Source organism: Poeciliopsis prolifica, unplaced genomic scaffold (assembly GCF_027474105.1).
Source record: "Poeciliopsis prolifica strain line A6 unplaced genomic scaffold, Auburn_PproV2 SCAFFOLD019, whole genome shotgun sequence".
Taxonomy (NCBI): Eukaryota; Metazoa; Chordata; class Actinopteri; order Cyprinodontiformes; family Poeciliidae; genus Poeciliopsis; species Poeciliopsis prolifica.
This window is the reverse complement of record NW_026562394.1, coordinates 159,401-177,061: the sequence shown is the minus strand read 5'-3', so window position 1 is coordinate 177,061 and position 17,661 is coordinate 159,401. Positions and strand designations below refer to the sequence as shown.

At 36.3% G+C, this 17,661-nt stretch overlaps 1 protein-coding gene across 1 annotated transcript in view; it reads right to left on the bottom strand.

Moving 5' to 3' along the window:
• Positions 1–17,661, bottom strand: part of LOC129368492 (protocadherin Fat 3) — an 80,867-nt gene that overhangs the window by 57,145 nt on the left and 6,061 nt on the right. The window contains 6 exon segments of the mRNA XM_055043489.1: positions 1,109–1,170; positions 8,048–8,246; positions 9,518–9,636; positions 16,552–16,753; positions 16,863–16,997; positions 17,449–17,660. Of these exon segments, the coding sequence (XP_054899464.1) occupies positions 1,109–1,170; positions 8,048–8,246; positions 9,518–9,636; positions 16,552–16,753; positions 16,863–16,997; positions 17,449–17,660 (929 nt within the window).

Here is a 17,661-nt window from a genome sequence, read left to right as displayed (position 1 = left end):
ATATATTTTTACGGCTGTTGTTCCTTTTTATGTGTTTTCTATCAGTACAAAACATCAGATGGTGTCTGCAGATTAAGTTATTAAAACATTTATAACCAGTCTCTCCTGATATTGCCCCTACATGTTTACCCAGGATAGTCAGCTGGATTTCATATTTTTCTTTGTCTGAGTCAGAAAAAGGAGAAAATCTTTGACTAAATATGTCATCTGAATGCTTCAACTGCCGTTCCAACCACATTAGTAGCATCAGCTTAAAGTGGCTTTTTTGGGCCAAATATTGTGTGGAGAGACTAACATTTTGGTAGCTTAATTACTCATGTATTATTTTGTAATACATGTGATATGTACTGACTATGGAATTCAAAAAGGAATTACAATGACTTCATGGTTTGTTAATATGCAAAGAAGGTTTTTCAGGGTGACAATATTATTAAAAACTTCAGTGAAAATTAGAAATCTAAAATAAAGCCAGTTTGAAAATGCTTTTGCTTTTTCCACCTTGTAGTGCACCGTCATAAACTACATTCCAAATTAGTATACAAGGCAATCAAAGAAAGAAGTGTCTAGACAATTCAGGTGGCACACCACACAGAACACATAACAATGCCACCAAGCAACAGAATTGTGGGTCAGCTGCAGGTTATTTTATTCCATTTCCAACAAGGGCAAAGTGCTTGTAGATTCATTAACATTTGATGACTTGTAAGAAAAGTCGGAGGAAAAACAAGTTTGCTCATGTCTCTAATGTCAAGAATCTCTGATTATCAGGTTCATCTGCATGCAGAGCAGCAGCTGCAACAGAAATGGTAATCACAGAGCTATCTGTATGCCCAGTGTCTGCACTTATCAAAATGCTGGACAGAACGACTTGCTCTCCTCTCTGCTTCCATCCTGGAGTGGAGAAGATAACCAATGGTGAGTGATTACATTTAAAAAATCTAAAACCTAGGGTCCAAAACCACAGTCATTCATCACATTTTATGGAGCCTTTAGGATCTGCCAAGGTTGTCCTCCATCCTGTCTTTGTTAATAGCAGCCAGTGGCAGGTGGCAGGGCAGGATAAATAATAATACAATAAGCTATGCATACTGTTGGGTTCTTACTGTACCTCTAAAAAGTGCTCTGCCTGATGTTCTCGGTCCAGTTTCCTCGAAGTGGTTGTAATCAGCCCTGAAAATGATAAAAGCAACTTAAAAACAGATCAAGCTTTCTATTGCAGCATGTAACTTATGCTGTTAAGCTGTCTCCCAAATGTCTGGTACTATATATATATATATATATATATATATAGCTTCATACAAGCTCTACAAAATTATAGCCTGCAGCTCTGGCAAAGGCATTCACATTTGGGACATGTTTCAGAGCAGTGTGCAGCTGAGGGTCACTCGGTTAGCCAACAAGCCACCAGGGCAATTTAAGCAGCAGATAAAAGGAAGTATTGAAGCAGATTATCCAGATAGCTAAATGGTTTCACAAAGTGTGAATGCAGTGAAGATTAGGAAATACAAACTTTTTGACTAATCGTTTTTGACAGGCCTATTTTTAGAGCTGTTTATTCCCCACTCTATAAATTACAAAACTGTCTTACAGTTACAAAAGCAGTAATTCTCCACCAAAAATAAACCATCCATATCCTGTTACATGCTTTTTATTTGTTTAAGGATATTACACTTGCTTGGTATCATGCAGCATATTTAGGCAAATAAGGTTTATTTAATTGTCTGGACAATTATTAGAGTTTTAACTAGAGTGTACCATTAAATTAAGTAGGTGATTGAAATTTTTAAAAGTCTGCCATTTGTTGCAGAGTGCAAATTACAATTGTGTTCAAAAATCTAAAAAAATTCCATAATAGTAAATATGTTTGAGTGAGAAATACAGTTTCCCCTAGAATGCTTTTATCCTTAAAAGATCCATTCATGTGATAATAAACATCTGTATCTTAGGTCAATTGACTGGACCCTGCAGCTTAAAGTGGCTTTAAGCTGCAGGGACAATATATTGGATGGATGAATATTTGTATGTTGAAAAATTCTACCATGAAAGTAGAAATGTTTGCAAATGTTTGCATTGTATCCTGGTCACAGTCTTAAACCAATAAAATGACACCATACCAGATGTCAACGTATTGTTTTGCCAATCTATATTTAATATAGAGAGCAAATTGTTTTATTGAGATGTTGGTGCAAAACATTTGTACTTTGTAAGTATCAGAAAGTCTTTGGCCATCAGGCTTAGTATTACTGTTCATTGCATGGGCCAAGCACAAACGAAACAAAAATTTATCACAATAAGCATGACAATGAAACAAACGACAGGGGGCAAAAAAAACCCAAGAACAGCATCTCTCATCTTCAGCAAGGAGAAAAATGTTAAGTTATGTAAATGTTTTCAAAAGAAAGATTTAAGAGAAGGGTACTATTATTCACTCAAAGATAAAAAGAACATTCTGAAAAAAAAAATAATAATAAATCAGCATCAGTGAAACACCACTGCTTCACTGTTAAGTCCAAGGTGCAATTCTTCCTTTATGGGCCTTTGTCAGTTAAACATATATGTAAACTCTAAATTTGCATATGGAAAAACGGGGACTCAGATTTGATTTATAAAAATAATCTTACTGCTTGTTTGTAAAGACCAATTTTATTCATGCTACTATAAGTTTAGACACCAGGAATAATGAAGTTAAGAAATCACACAGAGAACAAAGAGGCTAACTGGGGTCAAATCCACTGAATAACACCGTTTTATGTAACATCTGTGCTAAGTACAAGTTATGTTTCCTCAAAATCTGCTGGGACACAAATAAAAGGGCCTGAGATCATCAGACCCAAGATCCCATGGGACTTCCAGACAGGCAGACAGCTGTTGACCAACAAACCAAATGTCAGGGTGGAGAAGAATCAGACAGGTCTGTCTGGCTGTCTGTTGAAAATATATAATTTACACAAAACAAATTTCTAATTATTTTTTTAAAGATGTTTGTGCTGAATGATTAAAGTCTATGCTTCTTAATGATGATGGAATTTTTGTTTCTGTGTAATGAAGCATTAAAATGAAATGGGACTACATGGGGCATTTTAAACACTGTGCAATCAACACCCAGTGAATACTCTAAAATCAGCTTCAGATATACACTCACACATTTCTGTGCTTGCACATATCACAGTGTCACCTTGGGCTTGCTACGCAGGCTAACTTCAATTAAGTAAATTAGGAGTAAATCTAGAGCAGCGGTCACAAGCTATAGGCAAGGGGGGGACCAGAAGGGGGGGAGGGGCTTGTTCAGCAGAATACAGGGTGAGTTAACAACACTGATGAAAATCAATGATCTACAGCTCACAGCATATCTGAAGTTAAGCTACACTCTATTCTAATTAAACATATGAGGAAAAAAGTAGGGTGATGGTTCAATGAACAGCCTCATATTAATACACAGATTAAAGTTCAGAGCAGTCTTAAAACTATGGGTCGCTTGTGCTTTCTTGTATTTTCTATGAAGAGTTACATAAAAAAACAACAAAAAACATAGCACTAGAAAGAGGGTATTTTTTGGTATTGAGGGCTACAAAAACGGCATTGTGACTCTTTAAGAAGGAATGACTGCTTCCATTTTTAAATATGCTGAAACTCTGAAGCTAAAAGTCACTGCGCTCCATTTTTGGAAGAATTTTTACTGTTGCATCTTAATTATTCATCTTGAACTGAGTTATATATTTATCCTTGCTAACATAATGCATGAGATACATGTCCCATATCTAATAATGTGTATTTGTCCTCAAAAACCAGATTCATGCATAGTATGAATATATATGCGCTTCCCGCACATGACACCAGATCAAAATTAGATGCCTTTCAGTCAATTGTCTAATTGTGTGCTGGTTTACTTATTTAACACCAATCATATCCACTTGAGGCTGATACTAAAGGGCACACAGCCACCAGAACTCTATCATCGCACTCTCCAAGCATATATGCTTTTAGAAGCAATGCTCCATCTGACACTCTGTGTCAACACATATCTGTTGTTTTTTTTCACCCCAGAGGTATCGCCGTCAATCACAGGCAGAGCTCAGCAGACAGCACTGTAAACTGTCACAGCACATTTACACATTTTGTTCTCATTCAAAGCTCAGCTTCAATGCAATTTGGGAATTGTTGTGGTGTCTCAAGCTATCAAAATGACATTTTGTGAGCAGAAATGCATTACTTTGTTCCATCCAAGATTTACTCTTCAAAACAATTTGGAAGTTCAACAGACAGGTCAGGAGTTGGTTTCATAACATTATGAACATTCACTTCACGAAAGCAAATCAATCAGCGAGAGTTTGTTTATTAATCTCTCCAAGAAAGTTTCAGACTGTAAACAGGGAGAATTAATTCTCCCTGTTTACTACTTTTAAAATAACATAAATTATACATTTCAGATCACATGATTAAATTATATATTTACAGGCACTGTATTAACCTTAGTCATCTTGTTTTCCCCCCACTGCTTCACATGGAGATAATATCTGCAGGAGACCTGCCTCAACATAGACTGAATGGTCACATCAAGAGAAAGAAACCAATAATTCAAGGTCACATATGTTGAAAGGTTAAAATGTGCAACGTGGCTTTGAATCATCAAACTTTATGCTGTCTCGGGTTTTTCTTTAATTGAGAGGCATAGTATCTCCAACAGTAAGATGTTTTTTTTTGTTGTTGTTGTTTTTTTATCTACCTAATTCCAAACATTATTTTACAAAGTACAGAACAAGAAAAGCCTAAACACTGTCTGCATTTTAAGAAAGATTACTGTAAAAGCTAAAAATAGTTAGTGTTTATTTATATTCTTTTAGGTACTGCATTTTGAAACATAATATTTCATCACAGTATCATTCAAAGCGGTCTGCCAGGAAAAGTGACATAAAATGTAATCTACGTACTGAGTAACTGTTTTGTTTACAAGACTTTATTTCTTGCTAAAGAGTTTCAAAGCAATCCTTGTCCCAATCCCACAAATCACACTTGGTCCTCAAAACCCAAACTATCCTGGAGGAATGAGCTTAAAGCTGCATGCAATTATAGATCTATCTCAAAATGTACCGAAGAGAACAGTCTCATTCATCTTTTTGCATTTAATGGACCATTTAATGGACATAGAAGGCCGACAGCAAGAACTTGACTGGAATATTACTGGTGTTAATGTTATTGGTTTGTCAGAGAACCCCCACCATACATTTATCCATTTTTAGAATATGTTATTGCAGTTAATGTCTACATTAGGTGTTTTTTTTTTTTTTTTTGCTTTTTTTAACACGTTTGCTGGAAGATCTTAAAATTGTTTCTTTTGGTCTATTATATAAAAAAGTATGATTTGAGTTGACAAAGTACCTGTTTCCTGTTTCAAGATACGTCTTTGTTTAATCAGATGAGTAAATTGTGGTGGTCAAACATGGAGTGGCCAAAGCAGAAGTTTTAATGCATTGTAATCCAAGTCTGAGAATATTAAAATTATGTGAAAAAAAATTGTGTAGATCTAATATTTTACCATTCAAGAAGACATAAACTGAAGTTTGAAAATCCTTTATGCCCCTTACCCTGAAAAAAAATAAAATAAAATTCTATCTGCGTCATTTTCATTTGATTGAGGACCAAAACTATACTTTTCGTAAACTGCCATAAAAAAATCTTACAAGTTTTACAAAGGGACTTAGGGACATACTTTGGACACATTAAATTAGACCATATAATACTGTTATGTTTTTAATATTTGTTTTAGTACCGTCACACTATGGTATTTTTTCCTAAGGTTGTAGCATTACAAGAATCTCATACCAGAAAAGAGGGGGTAACTCATGCACACTGTCGAACTTGCAAACTTTCATTGATCACATTACAATGTTTGAATTACTCTCAAATTGGAAATGGTATGTCTGACCAATAGCACTCAACTGTCAGGTCATTATTTATTCAGTAGAAATGTTAAAATCAATACAGAAAAAACCCTAACCTCTTTATTATTTACATATAAATGAGCAAGAATCCCACAACATATTTTGCTAACAATGAAAAATAGTTTGAAACAAATGACTCTATTTCCATACCCTGAGGGGAGCTGGTATCTTCTTTTTACATGAAATATTGCTTGAGACTAATCTGAGCACTTTCTTAGAATGTTAATTAAAATGTATTAAAATACCATTAATATTATAAATATGTTTTTGTGAAGTAATGAATAACAGACAAGTTGAGAAAGTATTGAGTTGTTTGAAAGACACAGACAGCAGGGCTCAGATGGCTAAATGCTCCCCTGAGACACAACAGACAGCACAGATAAGTACTCAAGCTCAAAAACAATGTCATTTTCATATGGCAGTGTGTTGTTGTGAGATAATGCTTTTTGACTGTTTGCAGCTGAACCTCCCTTTCTAACACAATGATGTAACAATTAATCAATTGATTCAATTGTCACACTATGTCTCTTTCCCTCCCACACAAACACAGACACACATTATTCATAGATACAGCTGTTGGGTGAGCATTCTAATCTGCAGAATAACAAATTGATTCAATATGCTGTTGCACCTGCATTAACACTAATCGCATCAGAGGGATGCATCACAACAAACCCACTGACTCATTATTACAGCTACGCGATCTGTGAGAGAATGCCTTAGTGTTAGGTTCCAGGTTACATATTAATGAGAGAGTGAGGGGCAGAATATCTTTAATAGGATCAATATTAGCCTTTTCACCCCAGTTCAGTGTGCTTCACTACATAATGTCAATAATACAGCCATAATGCACAAAAGCATTTTCAAACAGTAGTAGAGAATGACAAATGGAGCCACCACCTTCGATTTAAAGATTTGACATGCATACACATACCATTAGGAACTTCCCTATTTTTAACATCAGCGCGACGATTGACATGCTGGATGTTGTGTATAGGACATTGGTTTTTGATCATTACATCGACACTTCCCTGAGTGCAAATTATGCTTGAGTTAAAAAGGCTTCATAAATGCCTTTGGTTGTTTGTTGAATCACTTAAAATGTAATCTAGGGCAGCAACAAAGACCTCACAAGACTGGGTGGGGGGTGAGGTACGGGATTTGAATAAAACATTACTATATAAAGCATCATTCTTTAATGTACATGTCAGTCATTGCTTAGAATCCACTGTGGCCTCCCTAAACTTCACATTTGACAGATTCATGTGACATATACATCATTCTCTGTTTCCTTAATATAGTTTGTGTTTTTCACAAATATTGTGACACTTCTGTGCAACTTGATTAGTAATTGAAAAGAACAAATGGTTTATTTCTTTATCATCTTAAACCAGAATTATAAAAGGTAGAGTAAAAACAATGTTTGACAGTGATTCAATCTTTTTCCCCAGAAGATTAAAAGTTGGAAAGGATGTTCAGGCACAGTGCTCTGACATGATATGTCATTTTAACAGGCTGCTGTGTAAATCATCTTTTGTGAGCCTGTTAAAATATGTATGAGAAATCTGAAATGTGCGGATGTCAGAGAAAATTTGCACAAATCATCTCAACAGTGAGGTCACACAAAAACTTTGAAAAGCAGTCAAGAAACCAAAGTTTCAACCATGTTTCTGAACTTTGCTGATTCCTCTCACAAGACTTTACAAAATCAGAACTGAACAAAGCCTACTGCAGCACCATATAAAATATAAAACCACCTGTTGTTACATTGTTTTGGGGCAATATCTATTGGGCATAAAGATTATAGATTTAAGAAAATACAAAAAGAAGTGTGGAAGTGGAAGAGAATCGGGCTATTGTGGCACATTTCTTATTTTATCTGAAGGCTGTAGCAGCCTGAGGCTAGATAAGAAGGCATGATAGATCCGAATGAACCTTAAATCTATTGTCCCACTGCTTCCTATTTTGTCATTTATCTAGGTATATTAATACACCTACATAAATGATTATTCGGTCTAAATTAATATAATAGTGCAGTCCTAGAAGAAATCATCAAGTTACTCTGCAAATAGTAATGTAGAGTAATGTAGCATGTCTGAGAACCTTACCTGTTTTGGGGTTAATAGAGAAGAAATTTTGTGGGTTCCCTGCAGAGATGCGGTAACTCAGACGGGTGGGTGCTGCTGTAAGGTCAGGGTCCTGTGCTTGAATACGAATGACTGACACATCCTTTGGAGAGTTCTCCTTGATGACTGGATGGTAGATAGGATCGGATGTGAGTGGAGCATTGTCATTGACGTCTTCAACCTGGTGGAGAAACAATAGCAAACCATTATACTAGGAGAAACAGGCAGAAGAAAAAGACCAAGTTTGGTTATTGAACTTGTATAAGCAGCATTACTTGGATTCCATCCACTATATCTTAGTTGTAAATTCATGTGTTGGGAACTGAACTGACAATGCTGGTAAAACATGACCCTCTGAATCAGCATGAACGCATGAAGAAAATGTATTTGCAGATTTTAGGAGTGCTTACTAATCAAAGGACCCCAGGTCTGTGTTGATATGTCATTAATCACAACATGGAAATTTATTTACCAGAAAATGTCATAGATGTCACACTTTAAAAGCACAGTGAATTGATTTGCCTCCTAACAGCATAGATCTGTAATATTTATGGGAAACAGTGAGTTGATTGAGCATTTGCTGAGAGGCACAGAGAGCAAAGACAGTTCAGCCACTGAATGAGAAGCACCTGCTCCTGACTCATTTCTCAATTTTTGTCTGAGATAAAAAGGCCACGAGTAAAGCACCTAATCAGATCACTACACTCAAATACCCCAAGGTGAGAAAGGGCTGCCGATTAAATATGCTTCTAACTTATGTGAGAGGGTTCTTCTAACAGTGATGAATTCCACTTCTGAGACGACAGATTGTTTTGTAGGTGAAGCAAATGCAAACAATGGTCCAGTGATTCATTCAGAAGAGATATTGCCTCGCACAATACTTTAAATAGTAACACATGGAGAGTTTTTGCTATGTTACTCTCACTTCAGCTATAGCACTCCCCAACAATATTCCACAAACAGTATAACCCCCAGCTATATGTTGACAAGCTGTGAATAACAATCACTGACATACAAAGCCCCTGACCTTTCAACAGACCACTAAAACCTTTCTAGCAATGAACACTAAGATAGTTGCTTAATACCACATACAATCAAAAGCTCTAAGTCAACTATTGGATTTTCTGTAGCAATTACCACACGTACACATCTGGTGAGAAACAAAAGACTAATGTGTGGAAAGTACCTTATGCCCTCTACCATGCATGATGTGATTCTGTGGGCCTGTTTATTGATAGCCCTGAGAAGCTAGCTTAAAATATTAAACTATTTACAATACTAGGATATTTAAAAAGTTATGTTCTTGCCAAGAAAATACCAAAATTTCCTTTAAAATCTCAATTTGTCTGTTACTCTTGAACTTTGTGTAATCATCTCATGATGTTAATGAATGGTCACACCTCTACATCTGATATTTCGTATGCAAAGAAAATCTCAGCAAATTATCATTACCTGAATGAAGACTTCAACTGAAGCTGACATGGGCGTAACCCCTCTGTCTGTGGCATACACAGTGAGCCAGTAGGAGTTTTTGGTCTCACAATCCAAGTTACCAGCAGTATAAATCACCCCTGTTGAGGAAAACAGAAACATTAATGCAGCCGTGACTTGGTTAGACAATGCCAATATATGTCTTTTAGGTGGGTGGAATGTAGATTGGGTATTATCAAAGGGATACATCCTTAAAAGGTCTCGTGGGAAAAGTCTTTGAATACTAAGTTTCCTGTTGCAAAGAGACAAATTTAAACTTAACTCTGTGTCCTGGCTTCAGTGACATTCACAGGCATTAGTAGCGCCTCTGTAGTCACCTTCAATGCTTCAGCCTCTCTACCGCTAATCACAGCTGACCAAACTGCTCCCACTGCTATTTGCTCAGTGCTAAACGTACTCTGAACTGCCCTGCACCAAACAAAAAACACCCAGACACTCATACACCCTGACTGAGGCGTGTTTAGTGGCCTTAAGGAAGATGAGTGGCTGACAGCTTTGGTGACCTCTTCAGGGACACAAAGAACACACACGCACACACACACACACACACACACACACACACACACACACACACACACACACACACACACACCCACACACACACACACACACACGCACACACACACCCACACACACGCACACACACGCACACACACACGCACACGCACACACACACACACACAAACAAGATGACAAATAGAAGCCTCTTTTATTACTTTCTATAAATATGTCATACTGCATTGTCTAAACTTTTAGGAATGACACAAAAACACTCATACCTTCATGACCTAACAAAATCCCTTTTTTTAATTTTATATGTCATGCCAGCACAGCAGAGCAAGATTTTAAATCCCAGTTTATTGAAATACATTTGAATAAACAATGTAGAAGAAGCAACTTCTGGTTGTATGGGAAAGAGTTCCCTCTAAAACCCAAGAGTACCTATTACTAGCATAACTCTGTTTTCAGTCTCAGATGTTACATTGTTCACCATTAAAAACTTTGATCACACATTCCAAAAACTGTTGCTTGCTTGCAAATTTGCATTGTTCTGCCTGAAAACTTAAATTTAATACCTCTTAGACTAAAGTGCTCTCCTCTGGATTGCATCACACTACTCACATTCAATCCTGCTCAAGCTGGATTTATTTATTTTTTTCTCTATTGCAAAACTTATGATTTTGCCCAAAAACTGATTCATGCAATAGTACAACAGCATGTGGGACTGGCATCACTGCAAATGGAATAAAGTAAATTCCGCATTACAAACTACAGACCGCTGATAAGAAATACAATCCAATTATTGAAGTTCATATGAGACAAAACAGTGCAGGTGAGGAAAGTTGAGAGTTTCACACAGTTTCTTCCAAGATGTTTGAGGAAACCTTTAATCTAGTGTATTTTTGCTTTGCATTATTCCTTCCAAAACACATAGCATGCATTTTTCAAATATGAACAGGATTTCTTATTTTTGATCTCTGCTGTTTCGCTGATCTTTCTCTAAACTTTGCAAATGGGCTTTAAAAATTATGCTTGTTTATAAATATGCCTTGCTCTCTCTCCAAACTGTTTCCATGCTCAAATTTATCATCTCTCACATAAATATTCTGATTGTGTTATACTTTTCCATGTAAAACACCATGCTCAGTTTGTTCTAATCTGTTCATGGATTATTTTTACTTTTCAACGAAATCCAATAGCTCTTCCTCATAGCAAATAAAATTACACTGTGTTACAGTGCCTTCTTTGCAGTTTGGTAACATTATCTACAAAGTTTATTCAAGATGAAGCTAAGTGAATTCAACAATTAGAACCACAGAATGTTGTATGAAGTTGATATACAAAAAGTAAAACCTTCCTGCCCATAGCCATTACAGAGAAAGAAAAAGGTACAAACATTTGTCAAAAAAAGTACATAAAAATGCAATGACAGAGTATTTTTATGGTCTTGCTGGTTCAAATGATTCCTTTCATTAATGATGAAATATTTCTGAAATATCCAGGCCAAATTACATATACAATTAAGCAGTGTTACTCATTACTGAAATAGATTACATATTTTCTGTAAGTTAAGCATATTGGTAAAGTGCTTTATCAGTAAACCCTCATTTAATTTCATAAAACATGTCAAAAAGATGTTTTTCAAAGTATGATATATCTGTTTATGAACCAAGCTGATTTAAAGTGAATCAGCTACAGAATATTTGCCAAATGCTGGAAATGTGGATGTTAGAATTGCATCACACTACATATCCACAACTGCCTAACAAATTGGCACTAAAGTATAAAACTTGATAAATTTACAGTCTTTGACTACTGCTCAGAAATAAGAAGTAATCATTGATGCTGGGTTTTATATGGTTATCAAAACCCAAATATTGCTACAAGAGCTGTTGCTTATTAGAGTCTCTTCGCAAAGAGAAATTTAATTAGAGTTATTAGAATATATTAAAATAAATAGCTACTGATTAGTATTTGAAAACATTATGTGACCTTGCAATGGTGAAAGTGCCTTGATGTACCAAATTAATCTTTCATATTTAAACCATGTTGCAGCAAAGTGTTCCAAACTAACTTGGAAGTACTTTTTGATCTCAACGACCAGGTTTATTTTCACTTGCTTGAAGAATTAATTTTCTATGAACATTAATTCTTGAATGTCCATAGAACTTGAACTCTGTATTAGACTATGTTTCAAATATTAATTTACAAATTGCTTAATACAGACATACATACCATCTGCCCCGCAAGGTTGGCCATTATTTGCTTATTTGGGACACCCAAATAATGGTGATTGGAACAACGGTTCCCACACAATGCTGACATTATTGAGACTTCACTAAATTACAGCTGTGCAAGGGATTTCCACCATATCTGCATGCATCCCTTGAAAAATGAAGGAATAATTAGTTGGCCAAAGGAGGAAATAAAAGCCACAGATCTTAAGACTCGAAAACTACTGACAATGCATGGAGGGTTCCAGCACCCGGAGACTGTACACGAGCCGCAAGGAAGGAGGCAGAGGACTAGTGAGTGTGAGAACCACTGTCCAGGACGAAACAACTAAGATCCATAAATACATCAGGGACAAAGCCTCAACAGACAATGTGCTCAGTGAATGTCTCAGACAACAGGGAACGGAGGTTGAGGTGCCAGAGATACCATCATGGGAGGAGAAGCCCCTACATGGGATGTACCACCAGCAAATAACCCAAGTGGCTGATATCAGTAAATCCTACCAATGGCTGGAAAAAGCTGGACTCAAGGACAGCACAGATCAACAAGAGATTTGAATAAGCCAACTTAAGAGTAAATTATCTCTGATTGTGATCTGCAGCCTACAAAATCCCAAAATATTTGTTTAATCAACCTACAGTTTGATTTACATTTCTGAGTTAAAAACAAAACAAAAAAAGATCTTGCAATTCCTTAGTTTTATGAAGGATTCAAACTTACAAACACTATGAAAAAAAAAATGATATAGAACTGGCCAAAATTGGAATCAGCAGGTAAGCCCTCAAACAAAACTAGTAGTCATCATCAGCCAAGAAAAGACTCATCAGTGCATCTCTAATATTTACCCTGAACTCCTACAATCTTCAATAAAATGTATATAAAACATAATGTATATTATTTATTATATGTCTCTTCTCTAACTTTGCTAGTCAGCTATAAACTCCCCATGTACTTTCACACAAATCAAGTGTTAATAACGGGAAACCATCAATTAAATTCGGACTAAGCAGCCAACCCAGGACACATGCAATGCATCACAAAAGTGTTTGCTGAGACACATCCTTGCCCTATCGTCCTTGACCATGTCCTTTTCAAAACACATCTCATCGCTGTCAAATAGTCCCGACAGAGAGACAAGGAAAACAGAGGAGCTTTCAAAAGCTCTTTGAACTTTAAAACCGACTGCCACCATTCACCAGATTCAATATGAATCGGACTTGACAGCCTCCATTCTCACCATAAATAACACACTTGAAAGAGTGGACAAAAAAAAAATTGGAGGGTCACGCCACATACTCTAATCCAGAAGTTGTGCAGCCCACCAAGGTTTTACATCCATCCATCAGTTTCGTTTACATCCCCATGCATGTGAAACATGCTAGTGACCTAACTATCAAACTAATGCTAGCAAATGATCAATGCCAAGACTGATTAAAAAATATTGTCATCATTTTTCTCTTGAGAAACTGCTTTGCATGCAACATGAAAGTACAGCCCATTAATTTTTAATAAATGTGAAATGTATACTTCTTAAATGTGTCTCCATGTGACTTAACAAGTACTTAATCTTGACTGTGACAAATATGGAGCTTGCAAAGTGCTCTAATAGAGGAGTTCCTGAAAAATGTCCAATGAAAAATTGGGAAGCTTTAGTCTTCCTGCCCAATGACAGGAATACAAAGTTTTGTTTAAAGTTCAGCCAGCTTTGGATATAAGCCAGAAAGGGTCCTACATTTCTTTTGATAAAGTGACCATATTTTTTTCATCAGTGCCTTAATGGACATGGAAGAAACATCTAAATATCAAATAGCGGAATAGAAGGCCTTTATCAGTGGAAAATACTCCAGACAACAAAGGCGTCATGCCCTACATAATGCATCAAAGAGCCTGTTTTGAAACTAAGAGCAGGGCTGATATAAGATACATATTAAAAGAACCTAAACATAAGACCTCATTCCTTCTAATTTTCTCTCTTTTTCATTTATTTTTTTATATCTCTCTCTGTCTAAATCCCCTTTTCTTCATATACTTAGTTTGGCAGTGAGAGCCAGATTCACTTGCAGCCAGATCAGGGACTCATACAGCAGCAAAAAGCACCAGAGAGGGACAGACCGAAGTGCTGTCCACAGCTGACTTCTTCAGCACAATGAGAGAAATCAAATTATACATCTCCTTGTTCAACCTTTTCATTTGACACAAAATGGCTTTGGTATTTTTTATGCTTATTATATTAGGAGAGAAAAATAACAAATAACTCCAAGATTAGAAAAAAAACATAAAAGAACCTGGAAGGAAGAAAGCTGTATTTTCTTCTGACACTTTTTATGCACTCCAGACTCCCCCCTGCATCCTCTTCCTTCCTCTCTTCATTTTCACTTCCACTCCTCTCTCCCTTTAGTTTCTGCTCTAACAAGCAGTTTGATTTCCCCTGGAAAATCTGCACTCAATAAACGTTCTCACTGTCTGTGATGTTCCTCACTGAGGTTTTAACACCAAAGTAAATGATGACTCCAAGAAGGGCTTCTTCATGTATTAATGTATTCTAACATAGTTTCTTTGTGAACTAGACAGTACACATATGATTCTGCATATGTAAATATAGTTGGAAAAAGGACTTGCTTTTGCATTTTTCATGATGTGTTGCTTTTTGAGACTTATTTGCCTACTTTGTCCTGGCAGACAAGTTATGCTGAAGTACATTTTGGATTTAACGTGCAGTGAACCAACCTTCGTGTGAATTTATTACAGTTAATTCATGATTTGACAAAGGAAGTACTCATACTTGCATTGGGTTTTAGTGTGGTTTGCGTTCCTATTTTTCTTAATAGGTAGAGTGACAATCTGAAAAAAACTGCATGTCGTTTTTAGAAAAGTTAACTGAGAGTCACTCTCTCTCTCCATGTGTTTCACTCTCAACTACAGTCAATAATAATTAGTCCCGTTAAATGTCAATACAAGCTTCCAGTGTAGTTTATGTACAGTAGTGCAACATGAGGTAAGAGGAAAAGGGCACAAGAGAAAACTCTATTTGTGCCACTTAATGCATGCAAAAGTTCAGAGCTGAAATGTTAATAGATACTTATTTTTTTCCTCACTGAACTGCCACTGCTTATGGGGAACTTTTGGTCCGCGTATGCGGCTTTATAAACCATAAGCTAATTAATTACATTAATCAGTTCTATGATGTCTGCCAATACGAACTGTCAAATACTTTGAGACATACAAGTCCTGTACAGGTGCCATAAAAATGTTTAAAGAAAAGAGTAATATTTTTTTTGTTTCGATAAAGAAAGAGCCTTTAAAGCATGCTAAACCGGATGCCATAAATTAAAAATACCAAGCACTGAATAAGTCACATCTAATACATAACATTTCTGTTTTAGGTTTTTCTCTTGCACATTTCAGAGGAGCATGTTAGCAAGCAGAGGACTGACAGACAGCTTTAAATAATGAAGTTCAAATACTTATTATTCCCACTTTAGCAAGTTTTTTTTTTTTTTTACAGCATTGGTTGTGACAACAGCAAGATTAAAAACTAGCAAATGTATAAAAAGTCTCATTCATTCCCTGAGCACTCCACAGTTAAATAGAACTGAACGAACCCAGTTTAAATGTTGCACCAGCATGGAGAGAGATACAGAAAAATAGGTCTAAAACCTCCAGTGACATACAGTAGATGCTGTACTGGCAAGATCCTGCAACGATTCTTCATGGAAAAATTATTGCAGTATCTTGCACCTACTGTATTTCAAGTACCTTCTCATTCTGGGTCAAGCCTCTTAAATAAGTCACTTATTTCTCAATACTTAGAAGTGGTGGCTTGCTGCGCAGGACACCCTTGATCACTGTTATCTGCACAGCACTAGATCAGTTATATGGTGCTGCCTGAGGCCCAGCGACTGTCGCTTCCATTCTGCCGTCATTACAGTAATGATCTCCCAGTACACAGCTCCTGTGTGAGGTCACAGCTATACACTCATTATGGCTGTTCAACACACTGTCCTAACTTTCTATTCCTAATATATATATATATATATATATATATATATATATATATATATATATATATATATATATATATATATTATATATATATATATATAAATCACATTTGTATGATTCTCATCATTACAGGCTTATAACCTGGTAAAATTCTCCATTTGCAATTCATTTAGTTATCTGTATTCTAAGCATTGTGCTGCACATTATTGGATTTCCACTTCACATAAATAGGCTTCAAAATTGATCCAGTGTCACACCTGTGTCTTCGTCGATGGTAAAAGTGCCCAGTCCGCTGCCTCCACGGACAGAATATCTCAAGACGCCATCTCGTCCCCTGTCATCATCTTTAGCAATGACTGTCAGGACACTTGTTCCTGTGCGAGAGTTCTCCTTTACTGAACCTTTCACAGCAAAGTCAAGGAAGTAGGGGGCATACAAATTTTCATTGACGTCCGCCACCTGAAGAAAAGTGATAGTTGATTTTAATTTGGATGTTAAGAAAGTGTGTGGATTTATGTTGTTTTTTGCTATCAGTGACATAAGCCAATTATGTGACTCTTTTACGCACCTCAATCTCCACAAATGTGACACTCCGAAGGCTTGAGATTCCTCTGTCTTCTGCCACAACAGTTAAGTTAAAGAACTGTTTTGTCTCAAAGTCTAGCTCCTTGTTTACCCTCAGTATGCCGGTCACAGCACTGATCTGCACAGAGAATTTCATTGGGTACAGTCATTTTCCTCATCAACTGCCTCTTAAATATTAGAAAAATCTTACACAAGACTATACTTCTGCATGCCTAATAGGGATTTACAGTATGCGTTCTATATTTTTTTTATTTTGTGCATAAAATAATATTTTTATTTTGTGTTTTCTGAGACTGAAAGAAATATGAACCAATTGCAAAATGTGGTGAAATTTCAAGACATTTTTTCTGGGCTACGGAAATTGTTATTAAAATAGCTCTTGATTTTGGGATCACATTGTGGGGCTTTTTAAAAAATATATATATTTCTCAGATTCTCAAATGGAAATAATTTAATTATCATTGATAGATTTCCACTAATTACATGGGAAACTTTGAAATTTTGCATGTAAATAATGACGTTCTGCTGCATAAAACATTATAGATTATGCATACTCAGACAAGACCTACCTCAAAAGTCCCATTGAAATCACTGATTAAGGAATATCGGACTTGTCCACCAGGTCCAACATCTGGGTCCTGAGCCTGCACCCAAGTGATCACAGTTCCAGGGGGCAGATCCTCTGGTACCCGGGTATTGTAGCTGCTGGGGATGAAAGCTGGAGAGCAGTCATTGACGTCCTCCACTATTATGCTTAGAGTAGTTACTGATGACCTCCGAGG